The following is a 20,773-nucleotide window of genomic DNA, read 5'->3' as shown; positions in this document are numbered from 1 at the left end:
ACTATAATAACGTAGCAGTGTTTCTCAAAGCGCAGTCCATGACCATCTGACTCACCTGGAGGAATGCCTATTAAAAATGCAGATCGATAACTCCATTCCAAACATATCACATTAGAATCTCTGGTTGGTAGATCCTAGGAGAGCAGCAAGAAAAGATTCTTCTGCCTATAAAAGAGAATGAGCAAGTGAGTGAATCTTTTCAAATCTAACCCATTAACATTATCAGAAAAATAACCTCAAATGCACATGTTCAACCAATCTTGGGTCATTAACATTCTTACAAATGACTGATAAAATTAATCTGACTGTCCCATCCATGCATGCAAATTTTTAAAAGTTAAAACTTCCATTAATAATTCAAAAATAGTGAAACAGAAATCTGAAGTTTCCCCTTTTAGTCCAGGTTCTCCATGGACAGTAAGAGCCTGAGACCTCTGGCTTATGTGTGAGTTCTTTATTTGGGAAAGCACCCAGAAACAGGAGTAAGGGATTAGTGAAAGGAAGGAAGGCCAATACAAAAGTTCATCCTTGAGTTCATCCACCACTATGAGCAAACAGGGCTCAAGCCCAGTATCTTCTTAGGAGCCATCAAACTACCCCAGAATAGCCTATCAGAAGACACAAGAGAAGAGTACTTATCCACAACTTTTGACTTCCATCAGTTAAGAGTTGCAGCATGGGTTGCTAATTTCTCACACTTTCAAGTTGCATACTTGTTTCTATTGGCTTCAGAGAAGCTCCTAGGACAGAAAGTCAGGTGAGGGACTATGAAGTTTCACCTGCATGAATGTGGCTGCCACTGAAATACCTGGAGCAAGCAGGGCCCAAGACGTGTCCGATACATGTTATAGGACAAACGTGGTCAAACTGCTTTTCCTTTAGTTTTATAATTCTAATACAAAATACAATTAAAATAGATGTTCTGATAAATGAATACAGCAATTTCAAATGGAGAAGAAGGAACTTTAGCCTATTTTTGTCCGAAGTATTTGATCCATTCCCACAAAACCTGAGATGCACTGAAACTTGATCTTCTGTGAGAAAGGTATTTTCTAATAAACTTCAATTTATTTCCTGAATTTGCTTGCCAATTTTTAAAGGGCCAAACAGCAGCAAAATGGACAATTAGTATGTACTCTGTAAATACTTTTATGTTCAGCATTGATCCAAAGACTTTATTGTTTAAGTTTTTACACTAGTAAAGTTATAGTAAAAACAGATTGACTACATTGGACCCTCAAGTAACACTTTTCATTACAGTGAAACACACAATTTTGAATAGTACAAGTTTGTCTTGGACTGTGTCCAAGAGGGTCTAGTTACAAGAAGTAATTCATTATAACCTACAATGTGATCCTGAGGCTTGGCTCTGAAAAACACATTATATGAAGGCTCTAGTCAAGCAGATTAAAAATTTAAAAACTGAACAGTTAAACAGTACTTTAAGTAAATACCATATTTGTATAATATGTAAACTTAGTTCAGAGAAAGTGAAGGAGAGATAGGTGCAAAGAAAAAAGAAATCTGACTAAAAGCACATCATCTTTTTGTTTAACTTGAATTTCTGTTAGAATAATTAAATGTGAGTTTAAAAAAAAATAACACTATCTCCTTAGAAGTTAGGTAAAGTAGCTAATGAATTGAATAAAGATGAAATAGGAAAACTGAAGAGTGCACAGCAAATACAAAAAAGTGGAGACACACGCTGCTGAAAAAAGCCCAATAATAACAGATATTATTTTTTTGAGACAGGGTCTCACTCTTGTCACCCAGGCTGGAGTATGGTGGCAAGATCTCAGTTCACTGCAACCTCCACCTCCCAGGCTGAAATAATCCTCCCACCTCAGCCTATGGAGTAGCTCGGACTACAGGCATACATCACCATGACCAGCTAATTTTTATGTATTTTCTGTAGCAATGGGGTTTCCTCATGTTGTCCAGTCTGGTCTCAAACTCCTGGGCTCAAGCAATCCACCTGCCTTGACCTCCCACAGTGCTAGGATTACAGGCATGAGCCGCCGCACTTGGCCAATAAATAATTTCTTATAACCACTAATTCTGAAATAAATGAAGAGATTAGTTTCTCCTTCCTATATAATTTTGCCATTGGGTTAGATGATTTTTTAAATCCCTTGGAATATAATAAAACTAATGACAACAACCATATCATAATACTCTCTAACTTACCTGAACTCAATTATGTAAATCAAGATAATACATGTAAAAGCATTTAACAATATAGTGTAATCCTTTCTATAATTATAAATCTTTCACAATTTGCCTAGCAATTCAATAGTTTCACTATAACTATACAACTTTAGCCATTGAAGAGATCTGATTAGCTGTAGCTCTTAAATCTACCTACCATTAACAACAGTTTCTTACATTGTTAGTTTCTTACATATATATATCTTCTCTCTCTCTCTCTCATTTAATCCTATCAACAATCCTGTAAAACATTTAAAGTACATATTATTACCTTCATTTCATTGTTCAACAACCAAAGTACAAAGAAATTAAATTATTTGCTCAACAAGATTAGAATTAAAAATTAGAATTCATTCAGCAAATTAGATGGTGCAGCTGATGCCTTCCCAATATCAACTTATACAAACACATTACTACACACTTGCAGTTATAGAACTCAACAATGATTCCCCACAGTCTAGCCTTTGCACATGCCTTCTGCCTGGAAAGCCTTCTGCCATTCTTCTCCCAATAGGCAAGCTGCTTCAAACTTCTCTTAATTCTTCTTTAAGAAATTTCAAATACATTATTTCATTCTTACAACAACCCCTTTGAGCACAGTGAGTATTAATATCCTTTCAGTGAGGGAAATAAGACTTGTCTAGGAAACATGCAGATAATCAGAGATAGGGTCAGAATTTAATCTCTCGTCCTATCTCCCAGCTCAGGACTCTTTCCATAGTACAAGAAGGCTGGGAATATGGCTATATGCCAGCATTGATTGTAGAATATGATCACAATTTTTTGGAGCACTTCCTACTCTGTCCCTTCTGAGATTACAACATAATTTAAGACCCTTCAATCTACTTGATTTTAAATTTAGTACATGAAACTACTCACAACCAGGGCTGGGAAAGCTAGTATAACCATTGTTCTAATTCTATTAGAAGTAAATTTATATTCATTCCTCAAATGTACATATCTATTATAAGGCACGTAAAAAAGCATATGTGCCAAAAATGCTAAGAAATAAATTAGTCAAAAAAATGAAGTGAGATGATTCTAATAGGTGTTTCACTCCAATCCTGACTGAGAAAGTCCAGTTTATTTTCAACTCTGAGGCTAATTAAATTACAATCAAATGTTAAAGTACTTTTAGTTACCTCCTACAGTGTGAAGTGTTTTTTAGTTTGTTTTTGGTTTTTTTTTTGAGACGGAGTCTCACTCTGTCATCAGACTGGAGTGCAGTGGTGCAATCTCAGCTCACTGCAACCTCTGCCTCCCTGGTTCAAGCAATTCTCCTGCCTCAGCCTCCTGAGTAGCTGGGACTACAGGTGCCCACCACCACACCTGGCTAATTTTTGTGTTTTTAGTAGAGACGGGGTTTCACCATGTTGACAAGGATGGTCTTGATCTCTTGACCTCATGATCCGCCTGCCTCGGCCTCCCAAAGTGCTGGGATTACAGGCATGGGCCATTGCCCCCGGCCAAAGATTTTTGGAGTAAAAAGAAAAATGTACTTGCTCTGTCACCCAGGTTGGAGTGCAGTGCATGGCTCACTGCAGCCTCATCTTCCTAGGCTCAAGAGATCTTCCCACTTCAGCCTCCTGAGTAGCTGGGACCACAGGCATACACACCATACCAGGCATACACACCACACCTGGCTAACTTGTTTTTATTTTTTATAGAAACAAAGTCTCACTATGTTGCCCAAGCGGGTCTCAAACTTCTGGGCTCAAGTGACCATCCTGCCTTAGCCTCCCAAAATGCTGGGATTACAGGCATGAGCCACTGCACCAGGCTCTGACCATATGGTTTACAGTCATCCAAACCAGGACGTTTTTTAAAGTAAAAGGGAGCTCTATTAATAATTAAGCTATTAATTATTAATAGCTTATTATTTTATTCTAATAATTATTATAGCTCTATTAATAATTAAAGGGAGCAATAGGAATTAACCAGGACTGTCACTGGTAAGCTAGGGCATACGATCACCTCACATAAGAGGTCTACTGTAACTGAGAAAACGAAGGAAGCTTTTTTTTTTTTTGAGACAGGGTCTCGCTCTGTCACCCAGAGTGTAAGCAAGGCTCACTGCAACTTCGACCTCCTGGGCTCAAGCAGTCCTCCCATCTCAGCCTCCCAAGTAGCTGAGGCTACACACAACACTGAACCCAGTTAGATTTATTTTTATTTTCTTGTAGAGACAGGGTCTTGTTATGTTGCCCAGGTTGGTCTCAAGCAATCCTCCCACCTAGACTTCCCAAAGTGCTGAGATTGTGGGCATGAGCTGCTGCACTTGGCCGGAAGCCTATCTATTTCAACTTTAGTATCCTAAACAGTCCACAAAAACAAACTGTCAACAAGAGTATGAATTGAATTAAAACACAATTTCACTGTACATTTTTAATCTTTCTGATTATAACGTACATAAAACTGAAAACATTTCTAGCTAAAACTCAGGATCTCCTCTAAGAACTGAACTTTGAACATAAAACATTTTTAAATTTTTTATTTTACCTTTGGAAAAGTAACTATCAAAGCTTCCTTAAACTTAGACTAACATGGATTAGGAAAAACAAAAAGCCAATATTTTAAACAAAGTCTATTTTTCTCAAGCATAATTAGAATAAAGACCAAAAAAAGACAGTGTGTTTAAAGATATATCTGTAATCTGTGAAGCACATAATTATATTAAAGATCACAACTATTTGCTGGCAGTGAATAAATCCATCAATTCACAGATGAAAAAAATTAGTGTTTAAGATGCGATGATTTTTTCAAATGGACAAAGCAATGAATATTAAACATGTTTGCTTGTGTGAACCTATCAAAGAATTCTTTAATTAATAGAATCCAAATGTCAGTGACTTGTTCCGACGGTTAGCCCTTCATAATATTTTCCATTACTGTAAATAAATATTACTCCCACAGCTTGTATCATGGTAGCATTATACGTAGGTACAATGCAGTATAATACTTTATTTAATAGATAAAATGGTAAAGATTCGTTGTTCGAGATTCTCAAAATTATATAAACTTTTTTACTCTACAGTCTTAGTGATCACTCTTAAATTATCTTATTTTTTCAGCAGTTAAGTTCTGAGATCTTTATAAGTGCCAGGGTTAGAAAAAAGGCCTATGGGCTAACCACCTAACAAAATTCCTGGGCTTCATAAGTTTATATGAATAGATATGAAATATTGTCCAAACAGCCACTGCATTACAAATAGATGACATAGAAGAAACAGGTGTCCCTTTCCATTAATAAGAAATCATTTTGCCGGGTGCAGTGGCTCACACCTGTAACCCCAGCACTTTGGGAGGCCAAGGCAGGTGGAACCCTTGAGGTCAGGAGTTCCAGACCAGCCTGGCCAAAATGGTGAAACCCTGTCTCTACTAAAAATACAAAAATTAGCCAGGCATGGTGCCACATGTCTGTAATCCCAACTACTCAAGAGGCTGAGACAGGAGAATCACTTGAACCTGTGAGGCGGAGGTTGCAGTGAGCCGAGATCGTGCCACTGCACTCCAGCATGGGGGATAAGAGCAAGACTCTGTATCAACATAAATAAATAAATAAAAAAGAAATCATTTTGCAAATAACAGATCAACAACATTCTTCATCACCCCATTATAATTTAAACCTAGGCAACTATGAATATACTGTTTAACCTTCTTTATCAAGTATAAAGAGATAGTTCCTAAATCAGGCAAATTATGTGCCAGTAAAACCTTGGCCATTACTGACGGGAAATGAAGCAGTTTGGTGAATGATGTTTAAAAACAAATAGAAAACTATTTTAACAGCTTAAAAAGGCAAACGAAGAAGGTATGAAGTCCAATGTAGCTAGAGTGAAGATCAAAATAAAGCTTCCTTATCTAAATTGGAAATTGGCCAGGCTACATGAGACTAATCTTTCTAATTAAAAAGCAAGGTATACTCTTTAATGTCCGTTATGAGCATTTAAATGAACACCTAGGATATTGTCAAAATAAAAACTGTGATGCTGACACCTTCCACCAATGTTAAGTATATATTTTTATACAATTATAAAACTTCTCAACCTGGAATGTTGGCACCATCAACTCAAATCATCAACAAAACATTTTGGCACTTGAGGCAAGATCACTGATTGATGTATACTCACACTCACAAACAACACTTGCTAATTACTGTAAACAACTTTTAAAAAATTGAATCGAGTGTTCATTCAAGTTAACACAAATGTTGCCAGTTAAGATACTTTTCTTTTGTCTTAAAGTTTCTTTCCCTCACCTCTTAAACAGCCTTTTGTTGTGTTCTTAAAATAGTTACGACGGCAGGTATAACAATTCACCCCAGTTTACCAGTATTGTGTGTTCATGTCAGAGATACTGGAGAGTTTTAGATAATCATAAAGGATTTAATCACTTATGGTATAACAATTCACCCCAGTTTACCAGTATTGTGTGTTCATGTCAGAGATACTGGGGAGTTTTAGATAAATAATCATAAAGGATTTAATCACTTACTTTTTAATTTTATGCCTGGAGACACAGGCACTTAATGCTGGGTGGGGGATGGGATGATGCAGGGAGTGGGAGAGAGATGGGAAATGCCCAGCACAAATAGCAGAAATAAACGAAGAATCGGATACCCATGTCCCAGTTCCATCCTGCTTCTTTAAGTAAATCACACAACCTCATTTGTTCACTCATTGATTATATAATATATGCTGGGCCTGCACTGTACAATACAGTAGCCACTAGTCACATGCAGACTTGTGGCTAGTCTAAACTGAGATGTGCTGTAAAGGTAAAATATATAACAGATTTCAGAGACTTAGTATGAAGAAAAAGAATGCAAAAAGTCTCATTAATTTTTATATTGATTACGTTTAAATAATATTTTCGATAAATTGGGTTAAATAAAATATATTAAGTTAATTTCACCTGATTTTTACTTAAAATGTAATTTTTAGAAAATTTAATATTACATATGTGGCTCTGTGGCATAGTTCTGTGCTAAGACTCTAGTAAAAAGTAGGAAAGAACCCAGGAGGCAGAGGTTGCAGTGAGTCGAGATTGTGCCACTGCACTCCAGCCTAGGCAACAGAGTGAGACTCTGTCTCAAAAAATTTAAAAAAAAAAAAGGAAGGAAAACAGGGTCAGGTGTGGTGGCTCACGCCTATAATCCCAGCACTTTGGGAGGCCAAGGAGGGTGGATCACCTGAGGTCAGGAGTTTGAGACTAGCCTGGCCAACATGGCAAAACTCCATCTCTACTAAAAATACAATAATTAGCCAGGCGTGGTGGCAGGTGCCTGTAATCCCCACTACTCGAGAGACTGAGGCATGAGGATTGCTTGAATCTGGAGGGTGAAGGCTGTCTTAAGCTGAGATCACACCACTGCACTCCAGCCTGGGGGACAGAGCAAGACTTTGTCTCCAAAAAAAAAAAAAAGTAGGAAAACAGAAGAATAAAGAAAGCACAGTCTGACATCAAGGAGCCTAGCTGAAGATTAAAAACACAAAAATAATTCCAATATAATGCTGTTAAGTGCAATGATAAAGATATATATTGAGGACACGGGAGAATGAGGAAGGCCATTTGAGAAAGGTTATAGAAAGGAAGGATGAAGACAGATGTTAGGTTAGTCTCCTGAAAGAGGTAGTGCCTGAGCTGAGACTTAAAAGAATAAGAAAGATGAAGTGTAACAAATGGGGGTGAAAGTAATTCCAAGAGAAAAACATTGTATGAGCCAAGACTAAGAAACAGCCAAGGGAAGGAGAGAGGAATAAAAGCAGTTTCCTGTTGAAAGAGGAAAAGAGCAAGGGGTACAGCAGAGACTGTGCAAGGATAAGAGCTTGTGTGACATTTTAAAGAAACTGAATTTTAACCTTTAGGCAACAGCCTTTTTTTTTTTTTGAGACATTGTCTCGCTCTGTTGCCCACGCTGGAGTGCAGGGGTGCGATCTCGGCTCACTACAACCTCCGCCTCCTGGGTTCAAGTGATTCACCTCCCTCAGCCTCCCGAGTAGCTGGGATTACAGGTGCCTGCCACCATGCCCATCTAGTTTTTGTATTTTTAGTAGAGACAGGGTTTCACCATGTTGGCCAAGCTGGTCTCAAACTCCTGACCTCAAGTGATCCACCCGCCTCGGCCTCCCACAGTGCAGGGATTATAGGCGCAAGCTACCGCATCAGTCTGGCAATAGTCTTTTGAAGATTTTTAAGCAAAGGAATGCCAGGATCAGAAATAATGGTTTAGATGTTGGGCAGCTGTGAGACTGAATTAAGGTGAACAAGACTGCAAGCAGGGAGGCTGTTGCCTAGGTAAGAAATATCAGGGCCTAAACTAGGGCAATAAGTGAGATTGGAAAGGAAAGCACTAATTCAAAATTATATTTAAGAGGTATCATCAGCAGAATATAGTGCCTGACTCGTCCTGACACCATGGAAAGGAGTTTGGATTTTATTCTAGGGTGATGGGAAGACTCTGAAATGCTTTGAGCAGGGATTGTGATTTTCTGATAGATTTTAAAGAACCTCTCAGACTGCTGTTGGAGAATATACTGTAATGGAGAACAGAGTGGATAACAGATTATTTTTTTTTAAAAGGAGGATATTGCCATAGAAGAGGTTGATGGTAGCTTGAACCAGGGTGGACACAAAGGTGAGAAGCAACTGGATTGTTTGGTGTGTGTGTTGTGTGTGTGTGTGTGTGTGTGTGTGTGTGTGTGTGTGTTTTTAAGAGACAGGTTCTGGCTCTGTCATCCAGCCTATACTGCAGTTTCTCAAATCTCAAGTGAGCCTCCCGTGGGCCTCCCACAGCGCTGGGGTTACAGATATGAGCCACCCTATCTGGCCTCAGGTTGTAATTTTAACTGCAAATGGTATTGCCTAATTCGTAGGGTTGAGAAAGAAAAAAGCAAGTTTAGGAAGATCACACTTGTTGAGCTCAACTGTCTTGTTTAATCAGGAGGCCACGTTGTCCACCTAGAGTGAAAATATCTTCAGAGGCTTGAGGACTGAAAAATAGTAAAGGTCTGGAAGACAGCAGAGAAAATAAAAAGAGCTGAACAAAGGCTATTTTAAGGATTAACTGATGCCCTGCATGACGTTTGAAACCATATGACTTTAGTGATATCAGTCTAACGTGATATGTCATTTTCCCTTCACAACACTCAACTACCCAGCTGCAGGAGTTAAGCATAGATTCTAGAAACTACAGGATTTCATTTGTAAATGGCTTGAGTTAGATGACTTTTAAATCTACGAGTTCCAAAACTTTACTTTTAAGAATCCTAGAGTCTGTACTGCTATCACACAATTTATTTTAAATTGGTGCCTAGATATACATAACGTAAACTTACCATTTTAACTATTTCACTAGTTTATTTAAATTCAACATTCCAGCCAGGGGCCTCCAATAGGTGTGCTGGGACATTAAAAACCTAGCCCTGAAGGTGGCAGCACTGGGCCTGAGGTGACCGTAGTCTCAACTTCTGTTGCCACGGGATGGAAGCAGCCTCATCTTTTCATTACAATATATAACACAAGTGTTCATTTTCTAAGCATGCTGAAATTGAAATAGTTTGGGAAGTACTGTTCTAAGCCACAAAATATGAGAAACCCAGTATTATGAACAGTTCAAAATAACTGCTTCTCTGTTAAACATCTGTTAAAGATGTTTTTTCAGCAGATCTTTGGAACCTCAAAATTTATTCCATGTGGTTCTTAAAGCTTTAGAACCTATCTATGAGGATGCCCGCCATTTCCATTATTAAAGTGGCCATATAAAATCTCATTTAAAAATCTAAGAATTTTGAATGTACCCAAAGGTTTCCATTTACATAGAAACGGGATCCACCAGGGAATGCCCATTTCATTCATTCATAGAATATTGATTTGGTGGCAGACACTGGGCTAGTTCCTGGAGATAAAAGGGTGAACAAACCTTTTTTATTTTTTATTTTTTTAATTTTAAGACAGGGTCTCTCGCTCTGTCACCTAGGCTGGAGTACAGTGGCACAATCATAGCTCACTGCAGCCTTGAATTCCTGGGCTCAAGCGATCTTCCCACCTCAGCCTCCACAGTAACTAGAACTAGAGGCACGCACCACTGTGTCCAGCTATTTTGTTTTGATTTTTAGAATAGGAGACAAGATTTCACTATGTTGCCCAAGCTCATCTTGAACTCCTGGCCTCAAGTGATCCTCTTGCCTCAGCCACCCAAAGTCTGGCCCAAGACATGGTTTTTTTATCTCAAGAAATTTACAGTCCAGTGGGGAGACAGAATTAATTAAATAACTAAAACAATAAAAACTGTAAGATGGGGAGGTTACATGGTACTGTAGGAGGATCTAGTAGAAGAGAATATTGAAATAAGATAAAAACATGATTAGTAGATAGCTAGGGCAAAGAGTGGGGGTAGGTTTGGTGGAGAACTCCAGGCAGAGACAATAGCATGCAATGGCCTAGGAGACATCAAAAGTCTAGGGAGACCAGAGGACAGAAAATGTCTGGAAATAAAGCCAAAGAGGTAGTAGAGGCAATTCAAAGGGGCTTCCTTCACAGAGTAACTGGAAGCCACTGAAAGGGTTTAAGCAGCATAGTGACATTAACAGATTTACTTTTCAAGATCACAGTAGCTGCAGTATAGAGAAGTGCTCTCAAAGTAGACACAATTTAAGGTGGAGGAGGGAAGACGTATTTTTATTCTATTTTTTTCATCATTTAAAAATGCTTTTAAAATGGATTATAATCATATTAGCTAAGAAATACTAATTATGGCTAGCTTTTGGACACATAGTATATATCTGAATACTAAGCAGTTTACATATATTCATTTAATCTTAATACCCTGTGAGGTTGGTACTATTCTTATCCTCAATTTAAAGGTAGGTAAAATGGGACAGCGAGCTTAAGCAGTCAGTCCAAGGTCACTCAGTAAGGAAGTATGAGAGCAGGATTTAAACCCAGATGTCTGACTTCAGAGCCTGTAACTTCATTAGATCATGTACCATTTTTGAACAGTACATGTATGTAATTTAAAATTAAATATATATATGGAGAATAGATGTTCAAATTTTTTTCTGTAACACCAGTGAAAACAAAGATTTAGGAGGGGTGGTTGGTAGCGTGGTTGTGGAAAGGAGACTAGCAGTAGACTAGGTAAGAAATAACAGTATCTTGGATTATGGAGGTAGTGATGGAGAGAAAGGGATGGATTTAGATGTTTAGTAAGTAAAATTAGACTGGGTGATGGCTTGGATATGGAAGTTAGGGATGAATAAAGTGTCAAGAATGACTCTGGTTTCTGACTTGCATAAATGCATTAGATAGTGAGACACAGGGAGAGGCCATAGGAACAGGTTGGGTCATTCTGCTCAGTTTTTCTTTGGACCACAGTACAGACCACAGCACACTGCTCTTTCAATACTCTGTTAAGTGACAAACTTATTACAGGTTATTTCTGTCATAAACATAAAAGCTTCACTCTGTCAATTATGTTTCCTATCTTGTGTTAAAAATTACATAGTCAAAATTTCATCCATTTGTGGAGTTAAGTTATAAAATGGGGAAGTGAATGATAGTTGCTGTAACAGGCTAATAGAAGGTTTAGCACCCCTCTTCTGTATATTAACTTTTTAAGTTATATTTATTCATCCCTTAAGATGTGGGACAGGTGGAAAAATTACCTTTGCATTTTGTATTTATGATTTTCTAAGTACTAAACTTTTAAAGCCTGTTAATATTATCCCTTCCCAGGTCTTAGAATGATTACACAAAAGTACTGGACTGGTTTAAAAGATATTTGATTCTAGTCTATTTTGTTCATTTGCGGAAATTTCTAGTGGTCTAAAAACGATTCTTTTAGAGATCAGGAGAAATAGGAATACCTACTATCGGTTTGAATCTCAAACGAACGGCCACAAGAAAACTGGACTTTTTTAAAAAAAATTATCTAACAGCATGTTGTCCCAATACATAATGCTGAAGGAGATTCCTTCTCGTTTCAAATTTGCCAGAAACTTCCCGTTTAACCTCAGCAAAATACAGATCGTTTTGATCTATGGCGTTACCGCCCAACCCTGTCAGGTCACATCACTAAACTGCAGATAACAGCGACAAGGCCGAAAACTATGTTAGACGGATCCGCGTCCATATCCCCCAACAGTTAATTTTAACTCTTCATTCGGTACAGGTCACTCTACACATGCTTCCCTGCAAAACGCTTAAGTTAGACACACTGTACAGATAACTTCCACAGAACCCCAAGGGCTTGACGCTCCGCCGACAGAACGGCTTGAGCTTTCCCCAGCGCATCTCAGAAATGCTGTGGCGGTCGCCAGACTCTTCGGGTCGCTCCCGGCAGTTCGGAGGTAGCGCTCCCCTCCCCAGCCATCGCCCTCCGGGATGGGACGCACCAAGGAGTCCGCTCCTCAGCTAGTGCACGAAGTGCGCCGCCGCGCTGGGCAGCGGGAGGAAGGGGCGTGACGCAACTGGAACTCCCGCGTGACGTCGCGCGGGCTCCCGGGCGGGGCGGGTCCGGCCGCCTACGAGCCCGGCCGGCAGCCCCCGGCCTTAAAACGCGGGCTGTCCGGAGGGGTCGGCTTTCCCACCGAGGATTTGGCACTCTGCTGAGGGAAAAGGGCGAAAGAGAAAAGCGAGCAGCCGTCCCTTCACAGCCTCAGAAAGTGCTCGCTTTCCTTCGGGGGCTTTCGCGAATCCCGAGGCAATCTTGGAGGCGGTGAGTAAAAGGAATCTCTTTACCCCACCCGGAGCTCTGGGTCGTAGCGGCTGCTTCTGGTCTGGAGCTGCGCGCTTGGCGAAGGGCTCCCGGGGTAGGGGGTGGCCCCCCGGCTCTGGGGCTGTGCCTGAGGAAATAGGCCGGGCCCGGGCTACACTTGGTGGTGGTGGACCGGCGGGAGGACGAGCGCTAACTCAGGACTACTTCTGGGTCTCCCGCGCGGGCTGAGGAAGCGCCTTTCACCGCCAAGCCCGCCCCGCGCATGCGCCGACTGCAGCTCGCGCGCGCGTTTGGGAGATTTTTTTGGCCAGACCCTCACGCGGAACCGGCGCGGGCACCTGGGGAGAGGCGGATGGAGAAGGGACCCGGCTGGAAAGCCTTTGCCCAGCTGCTCTGCTCCGCCCATAAGAGGACCCCTGAAATGTCCTGTGCAGTTTGTTCAAGTCCCCTGTGCGACGAGATGTGCCTCTCGCCTTACCCGTGTGAGAATACCTGTGGTGTGGCAGCGAGTATTTTGGTGAGCACCTGCAGTGTGGTGGTTTATACTAAGGAATATACACAAATGTATTAAACAGTTACAGGCCTTTGAGCCCATAATGCAACTTGAGAGGTAAGACGTGGCGTTCTGAGAGATTGAAAAATGTACATTGTCGTCGTGCCTCGAATAACGGTTCATTGCAGAGAGAGATGCTAACAAAAAGTGCTGGGCATGCGGGGTAGGTGGAAAGGGTTTTGCGAGCCAGAATTTGCAAGTTGAATGTTTTGTTTTTATGTTTTGTTTTTAAAGCACTGTACATCACTTACTTGAAGATAGATACGTAAAGGATGCTTATTTTACACTCTTGGCTTTAAACGAACATGTTAATACTTTTTCGATCATTAAAGTAATTAAACCTTCATTTTAAACTGTTGATTTAATAGAAATCGTTTATGTCTTCCTTTTTTTTTCTTTTTTCTGCAGAGAGGTATTTTTTCTTTATTTTGTTTTTTTTATACTTTAAGTTCTAGGGTACATGTGCACAACGTGCAGATTTGTTACATATGTATACATGTGCCACGTTGGTGTGCTGCACCCATTAACTCGTCATTTACGTTAGGTATATCTCCTAATCCTATCCCTCCCCCGACCCCATGGCAGGCCCCGGTGTGTGATGTTCCCCTTCCTGTGTCCAAGTGTTCTCATTGTTCATTTCCCACCTATGAGTGAGAACATGCGGGCTACAGAGAGGTATTTTACAGTTATTGGTCTCATTACTTGATTTCCATCCCTGACATAGCCATGTCCCAGCTGTGTGACCTTGGACAAGTCATTTACTGCCTTACGCCTCTTCCCCCAACTCTAAAATGAAATTATAGTAGCTGTCTTACAGAGTTTTTCTGAAGGTTAGGTAGAATATAAATATTCTATAATATATAATTATATATTAAGTAATATATAAATACAAATATTAATAATATTCTACAGCAGTTTCTGGTATGTGGGAAACAAATGGTGACTTTTATTCGCAATTATATATATGCCCATTTGTTTATCTGTTAGAGTTAAAAATAGAATGAAAACCTCTTTGGAAACAAAACTGATGCAGTGCACCTAATTCTACTTTTAAAAACTTTTTTACAGAAATAAATGTACACAAGAGAAATACTGGAATTATGAACCTCATTGTATACCCATCCACCCAGCTTCAGAAATTGTTGAAGTTCAGCCCTTGTTTCATCTCTTCACCCAACATCCATTTTTGTTTGTTTTAGCTGGATTTTTTTTTTTCAAGCAAATCGCAGAGTATATCCCTTTACCTGTAAATAGCTCAGTAAATACCCCGTTAACAGATAAGGCCTTTCTAAAAAAAAAAAAACAAAACCGCATCATTATACCCAAGAAAATTAATAATTCTAATATCTAAAATCCAGTTCATATTTAGTTTCTGCTGATTATTTTTTAAAAGTCTAATCACAATTTTTGCAAAGCTTGATGGTTTATTTTTGTAGCTCTTTTACGGTTCACCAAGTGGCTTCGCATATACTCTTGCTTCCTTCAGAATTACTGTTTCAGCCCCTTCATCAGAGACCTCAAGAAACGGTTAGCAGGAAACAATCAGTTTGCGCACTTGTTAGAAATGATACTACTTTGGCTAAGGAGCCAGATGTGAGGTTTAGTAGACTTGCTGATCACTATGCTTTTTAAGTTGTAGCTAATTAATGGTTTCATTTTAAGAACACATATTAAAATATTTGCTAATCCATTCAAACTTCTTAACCCATTGGTTTCTTCAAGGACTACGTAATAATCATTCACCTTTATTCTAAGAGAGGCATGAAGTAACGTTACCCTAATTGTCTTATAACTCTAAGATGTTTCTGTATTCATAGATCTTTGCTGTGTTTATATCTTACTGACTTCTCTTGTTTTTGGAAAGTTATACAGATCCTTATCTATGTTAATACATCAGTCGACTGTCTCTTTTATAAAATACATATAGATACGTGTATATATGTGGATGCTTGTTAAGTCAAGACTATCTTAGAATGTTTTTCAGTTTTGGGCTCAGTATATTGTTGCACCAATTCAAAAGTTAAAAATTTTTTTTTTTTTTTTTTTTTTTTTTTTTTTAATTGAGACAGGGTCTCTGTTGCTCAGGCTGGAGTGCAGTGGCACAATCTCCGCTCACTGCAAATTCCGCCTCCCAGTTTCAGGCAATTCTCCTGCCTCAACCTCCCGAGTAGCTGGGACCACAGGCACGCACTACCACACCTGGCTAATTTTTGTATTTTTAGTAAAGATGGGGTTTCACCATGGTGGCCAGGCTGGTCTCAAACTCCTGGCCTCAAGTGATCCACCCACCTTGGCCTCCCAAAGTGCTGGGATTACAGACAAGAGCCATCTCCCTCAGCCAAAACAATAAATTAGTTTATAGTGGTAAATTAATATTGACCATGAATGATAAAAACCCCTCAATATCGGAATCCTTTCTCTTTAACATAATTTAGATAATTTCTTCCTCTAAAAGAAATAAGAAAATTTGCCTGAAAATTTACCTTATATAGCCAAACAACTGAAATCAGGACTTTTCTCACCATTATCATCTTTCCTTATTCTTTCCTTCCCCTCCCAAATTCTAAAAATGATTGATTATAGGTAAATAAGGCAATGGTAAATGAGGATATCTGGGCTTGTGTTTCATCCTGATTTCAAAGTACATAAAGATAAATGCAAAGTTCATTTATGTTGCAATCTGTCATTTCAGGTATTTGACCTGTCCAAAAACAACTTGATGCCTCTATAATGTAACAGAAAAGGTCAGAAAATATTAAGCAAGTAGAAGTGTGGAGCATATTAAGCAAGATGAACATCTCAGGAAGCAGTTGTGGAAGCCCTAACTCTGCAGATATATTGAGTGACTTTAAGGACCTTTGGACAAAACTAAAAGAGTGTCATGATAGAGAAGTACAAGGTAAAATCTTTTCTTAAATACTTACAGCAGTATTTTGTTGAGACTGTAGTGGCTTTGTATACCTTTGTATGACAGTTCTGTTTATTTTTTCTATTTCAACTTTTAGGTTCGGGGGCTACATGTGCAGATTTGGTACATGGGTAGATTGTATGTTGCTGGGGTTTGGTGTACAAATGATTTCATCACCCAGGTAGTGAGCGTGGTACCCCATAAGTAGTTTTTCGATCCCCACTCTCCTCCCACCCCCCGACCCTCCACCCTCACGTAGGTCCCAGTACCTGTTGTTCCCCTCTTTGTGTCCATGTGTACTAAATGTTTAGCTCCCACTTATAAATGAGAACATGCAGTATTTCTGTTCCCTGCTCAGGGTAATGGCTTCATCTGTATCCATGTTGCTGCAAAGAAAATAATTTTGTTCTTTTTTATGGCTACATTGTATTCCATGATGTATATGTACTTTTTTTTTTATTCAGTCCACTATTGAATTTTGTACATTTAATGACCATCTTTAAGTTCAAAGATATCTTCTTTTTTTTTTTTTTTTTTTTTTGAGACAAGGTCTCACTGTGTCACCAGGCTGGGGTGTAGTGGTGTGATCACGGCCACTGCAGCTTCAACCTCCCATTTTCAAGTGAGCCTCTCTCCTGCAGTTGGGACCATAGGCACACGCTTCCATGCCTGGCTAATTTTTTATTTTTTGTGGAGTCAGGGTCTCACTGTGTTGCCCAGGCTGGTCTTGAACTCCTAGCCTCAAGTGATCCTTCTGTCTCTGCCTCCCACAGTGCTGGGATTACAGACATAAGCTACTGTGCCTGGCCCAAAGATCTCATTATTTATGTATTTATTTATATATTCATGTATTTATTTATTTACTTATTCATTTTCAGAGAGGGTCTCGCTCCATTGCCCAGGCTGGAGTGCAGTGATATGGTCACAGCTCACTGCATCCTTGACCTCCCAGGCTCAGGTGTTCCTCCCACCTTAGCCTCCTGGGTACCTGGGACTACAGGTGTGCACCACCATGCCCAGCTAATTTTATGTATTTTTTGTAGAGACAGAGTTTTCCCATGTTGCCCAGGCTGGTCTTGAACTTCTGGGCTCAAGCAGTCCAACTGGCCTTAGCCTCCCAAAGTGCTAGGATTACAGGTGTCAGCCACCATGCCCAGCTGATCTTTTTTTCTTTTTCTTTTTGAGACAAGGTCTTGCTTTGTCACCCATGCTGGAATGAGTGGTGCAAACTTGGCTCACTATAGCATTAACCTCTCGGGCCCAAGTGATTCTCCCACCTCATCCTCCCAAGTAGTTGGGACTACAGGTGCACATACCATGCCCAGCTAGTTTGTTTTTTGTTGTTTTTTTTTTAAACTTATACTTCACCGTAGAACACCTACCTAGTTTTTGTATTTTTTGTGGAGACAGGGTTTTGCTATGTTGCCCAGGCTGGTCTCAAACTCCTGAGCTCAGGTGATCTCCCGCCTTGGCCTCCCAAAGTGCTAGGATTACAGGTGTGAGCTGTACCCAGCCAGATCTCATTTTTAGAGAACATTTACAATTGTAGTTTTTGTGATTCATTTTTATGGTCAAATTTGTGCTTTTTAACCACAGAACATAGTTTGTATACAACTTGCTGTTATTTACTTGTGGTAATATGTATGAGATAGTAGAGAAGATACAGAATTTGTTGACTGAAGACCTGGATTTGAATTCTGATTCCCTTTACCGACTTTCTCTGTGATCTTAGCCTAATTACCTAACCTCTATAAATTCTTTATAGAATTTTCTTCTATAAAATTCTTTGCAGGATATAGACATAAAAATACTACATAAGTCATTTGACAAACCTGTAGCACTGAAATACAAAAGTGAATGACAGCTTACCTTCAGACAGCCTGCAGTCTTAATAGAGATAGAGTCGTGTAAACAGATATTTACAATACAGTGAAATAACAGTTAAAAGGTTTTTATGAAGTGCAAGGAGTTTATAGAGGATTAAGCAATTGTGGTTGAGATTCGTAAACATTATTTGCGTTAAAAGATACACCATATGAAGCTAAGCTCAAGGTTTTGATACTAAATTTTAATATGCTTTAATTCTGTAACTTTCCCTATGTATGAGAAATGCTTCATATTACATTTGTTTCTTGATTACCTATTATAAGTTTAATACTGCAGTGCTTTATAGCTGTATCATTACACTGGAGTACTGTTAAAACATAACCTGAATCTAAAGTGTAGTATGTGGGTCTGTATTGGAACTTTCTTATGGTAGGCCGGGCGTGGTGGCTCACGCCTGTAATCCCAGCACTTTGGGAGGCCAAGGTGGGTGGATCACCTGAGGTCAGGAGTTCAAGACCAGCCTGACCAACATGGAGAAACCCCGTCTCTACTAAAAATACAAAATTAGCCGGGCGTGGTGGTGCACACCTGTAATCCCAGGTACTCAGGAAGGCTGAGGCAGGAGAATTGCTTGAACCCAGGAGAATCACTTGAACCCAGGAGGTGGAGGTTGCAGTGAGCCAAGATTGTGCCATTGTACTCCAGCCTGGGCAACAAGAGTGAAACTCCATCTCAAAAAAAAAAAAAAAAAAGAACTTTCCCGTGGTAAATTTAGTTTCTGGCAAAACTTCTGGTGATACCCTTATTAATTAATGAGTTTTGAAATATGAACAACCCCAAAAGTATTCTTTCAAGCCCCAGTATTCATGGAGACACAAAGAAATGTTCAAGAAATGTTTTTTGGGCACTTACTATTTGTTAGACTTTGTGAATAAGAATGAATCCTATATAGTGCTAGCTTTAAGGGAATTTCTAGTCTAGAATTTTAATGCAGTATACTATGCTGTTATCTGAAAACATGAAGGAAGAACTGAGGGTGTGTGTGGTTGCATGGGGAAGTGGGTTTGTGCATGGTTTATGTCAGACCAGGCTTGATAACTGATTAAGCCTAATTAGCCAGGCAAAGAAGATGGTGGAAGGCGAGGGAATTTTCTGAGTAGAGAGAATAGCACATGCAAAAGTTGGCAGATAAGAGCATGATTTTATTCAAGGAACTATGGATGGTTAGGTTTAGTTCTAAGAGGAAATGGGATGGGAGATCGGAGTTTTGAGGGAGGTGGATAGGATATGATGCTAGAAATGTACATAGATCCAAATTATGTAAAATGGTATGTGCTATACTGAAGAGATTGTCATCTTGCGTTGACTTTAGGACAGATTTCTCTATTTCTGCAAAAAATGTTGGGATTTTGGGATTTGGGATTTTGATAGGTAATGCATTGAATCTGTAGATTGCTTTGTGTAGTATCGACATCTTAACAATATTGTTTTGTAGTCCATGAACATGGGATACCTTTCTATTAGTGTCTTCTGTATTTCTTTTTAAGATTTTTTAATTTTTAATTACTAATTTTTAGAGATGAGGTCTTGCCTCATTGCCCAGGCTTGAGTGCAGTGGCACAGTCATGGTTCGCCATAGCCTCAAATTCCAGGGTGCAGGCAATCCTTCCACTTCCACCTTCAGAGTAGCTAGGACTATAGGCATGCACCACCACCCCTAGCTAATTTATTTTTTTATAGAGACAGGGATCTCATTTTGTTGCCCAGGCTAGTCTCCACTCCTGGGCTCAAGCAGTCCTCTGACCTCCTTGGCCTCCAAAAGTGCTAGGATTACAGGTGTGAGCCACCACACCTGGTCATTCTATAATTTCTTTCAGCAACATTTTCTGATTGTCAGTGTACAGGTTTTTTGTCTCCTTGGTGAAATGTATTCTTAAGTATTTTATTCTTTTGATGCTACTGTAAATAGAATTTTCTTAATTTGCTTTTCAGATTGTTCATTGTTAGTGTATAGAAATACAACTGGTTTTTGTGAGTTGATTTTATATTCTGCAACTTTCTTGAAACTCTTGATTTCTATTTTTGTTTCTTATGTTTTGAAACGGAGTCTCACTCTGTCACCCAGGCTGGAGTGCAGTGGCATGATCGCAGCTCACTGCAACCTCTGCCTCCGAGGTTGAAGCAGTTCTCCTGGCTCAGCCCCCCAAGTAGCTGAGACTACAGGCATGCACCACCACTCCTGGCTAATTTTTGTATTTTTAGTAGAGATGGGGTTTCACCATGTTGGCCAGGCTGGTCTTGAATTCCTGACCTCAAGCAAGCCGCCCATCTCGGCCTCCCAAAGTGCTGGGATTACAGGCAGGAGCCACTGTGCCTGGCTATTTATAGGCTATTAATTTAATAGAAATAAAATACTTGACAGATTTCTTCTTCCTATTCTTTGGTGTTACAGGATCTTCATGAAATCCCTATTTTACAATGAGGAAGCATCAAGAAACAAATGATATACTCTTTAATAGGAACAATATGCCATATTTATCAAATTATAGAATATATAAAG

At 39.5% G+C, this 20,773-nt stretch overlaps 1 protein-coding gene and 1 long non-coding RNA gene across 20 annotated transcripts in view; one reads left to right on the top strand and one right to left on the bottom strand.

Annotated features, from left to right (window-relative positions):
• LOC129459585 (uncharacterized) overlaps positions 1-13,169 on the bottom strand; it is a 230,936-nt gene extending 217,767 nt beyond the window's left edge. For 2 of the 4 annotated variants that reach the window (XR_010115610.1, XR_010115619.1), the window contains exons 1-2: positions 12,603-13,169; positions 56-165 (exon numbers count right to left, since the gene is read on the bottom strand). This is a non-coding gene — a long non-coding RNA (uncharacterized lncRNA). The remainder of the gene's footprint in view (positions 1-55; positions 166-12,602) is intronic. The other 2 variants (XR_008650008.2, XR_008650007.2) reach the window with 1 other exon arrangement.
• The window catches only part of RBBP8 (RB binding protein 8, endonuclease), a 96,636-nt gene continuing 88,551 nt past the window's right edge, over positions 12,689-20,773 (top strand). For 6 of the 16 annotated variants that reach the window (XM_055236345.2, XM_063615020.1, XM_055236337.1 and 3 more), the window contains exons 1-2: positions 12,689-12,925; positions 16,171-16,377. In XM_055236345.2, coding sequence (XP_055092320.1) covers positions 16,269-16,377 — 109 coding nt within the window. In that variant the 5' untranslated portion in view covers positions 12,689-12,925; positions 16,171-16,268. Of the gene's footprint in view, positions 12,926-13,176; positions 13,536-16,170; positions 16,378-20,773 lie in introns of those variants that run through there. The other 10 variants (XM_063614997.1, XM_055236353.2, XM_063614910.1 and 7 more) reach the window with 3 other exon arrangements.

This window comes from Symphalangus syndactylus, chromosome 1, assembly GCF_028878055.3.
Source record: "Symphalangus syndactylus isolate Jambi chromosome 1, NHGRI_mSymSyn1-v2.1_pri, whole genome shotgun sequence".
Taxonomy (NCBI): domain Eukaryota; kingdom Metazoa; phylum Chordata; class Mammalia; order Primates; family Hylobatidae; genus Symphalangus; species Symphalangus syndactylus.
The sequence above is the reverse complement of the archived record's forward strand: the minus strand, read 5'-3'. Positions and strand labels throughout refer to the sequence as shown.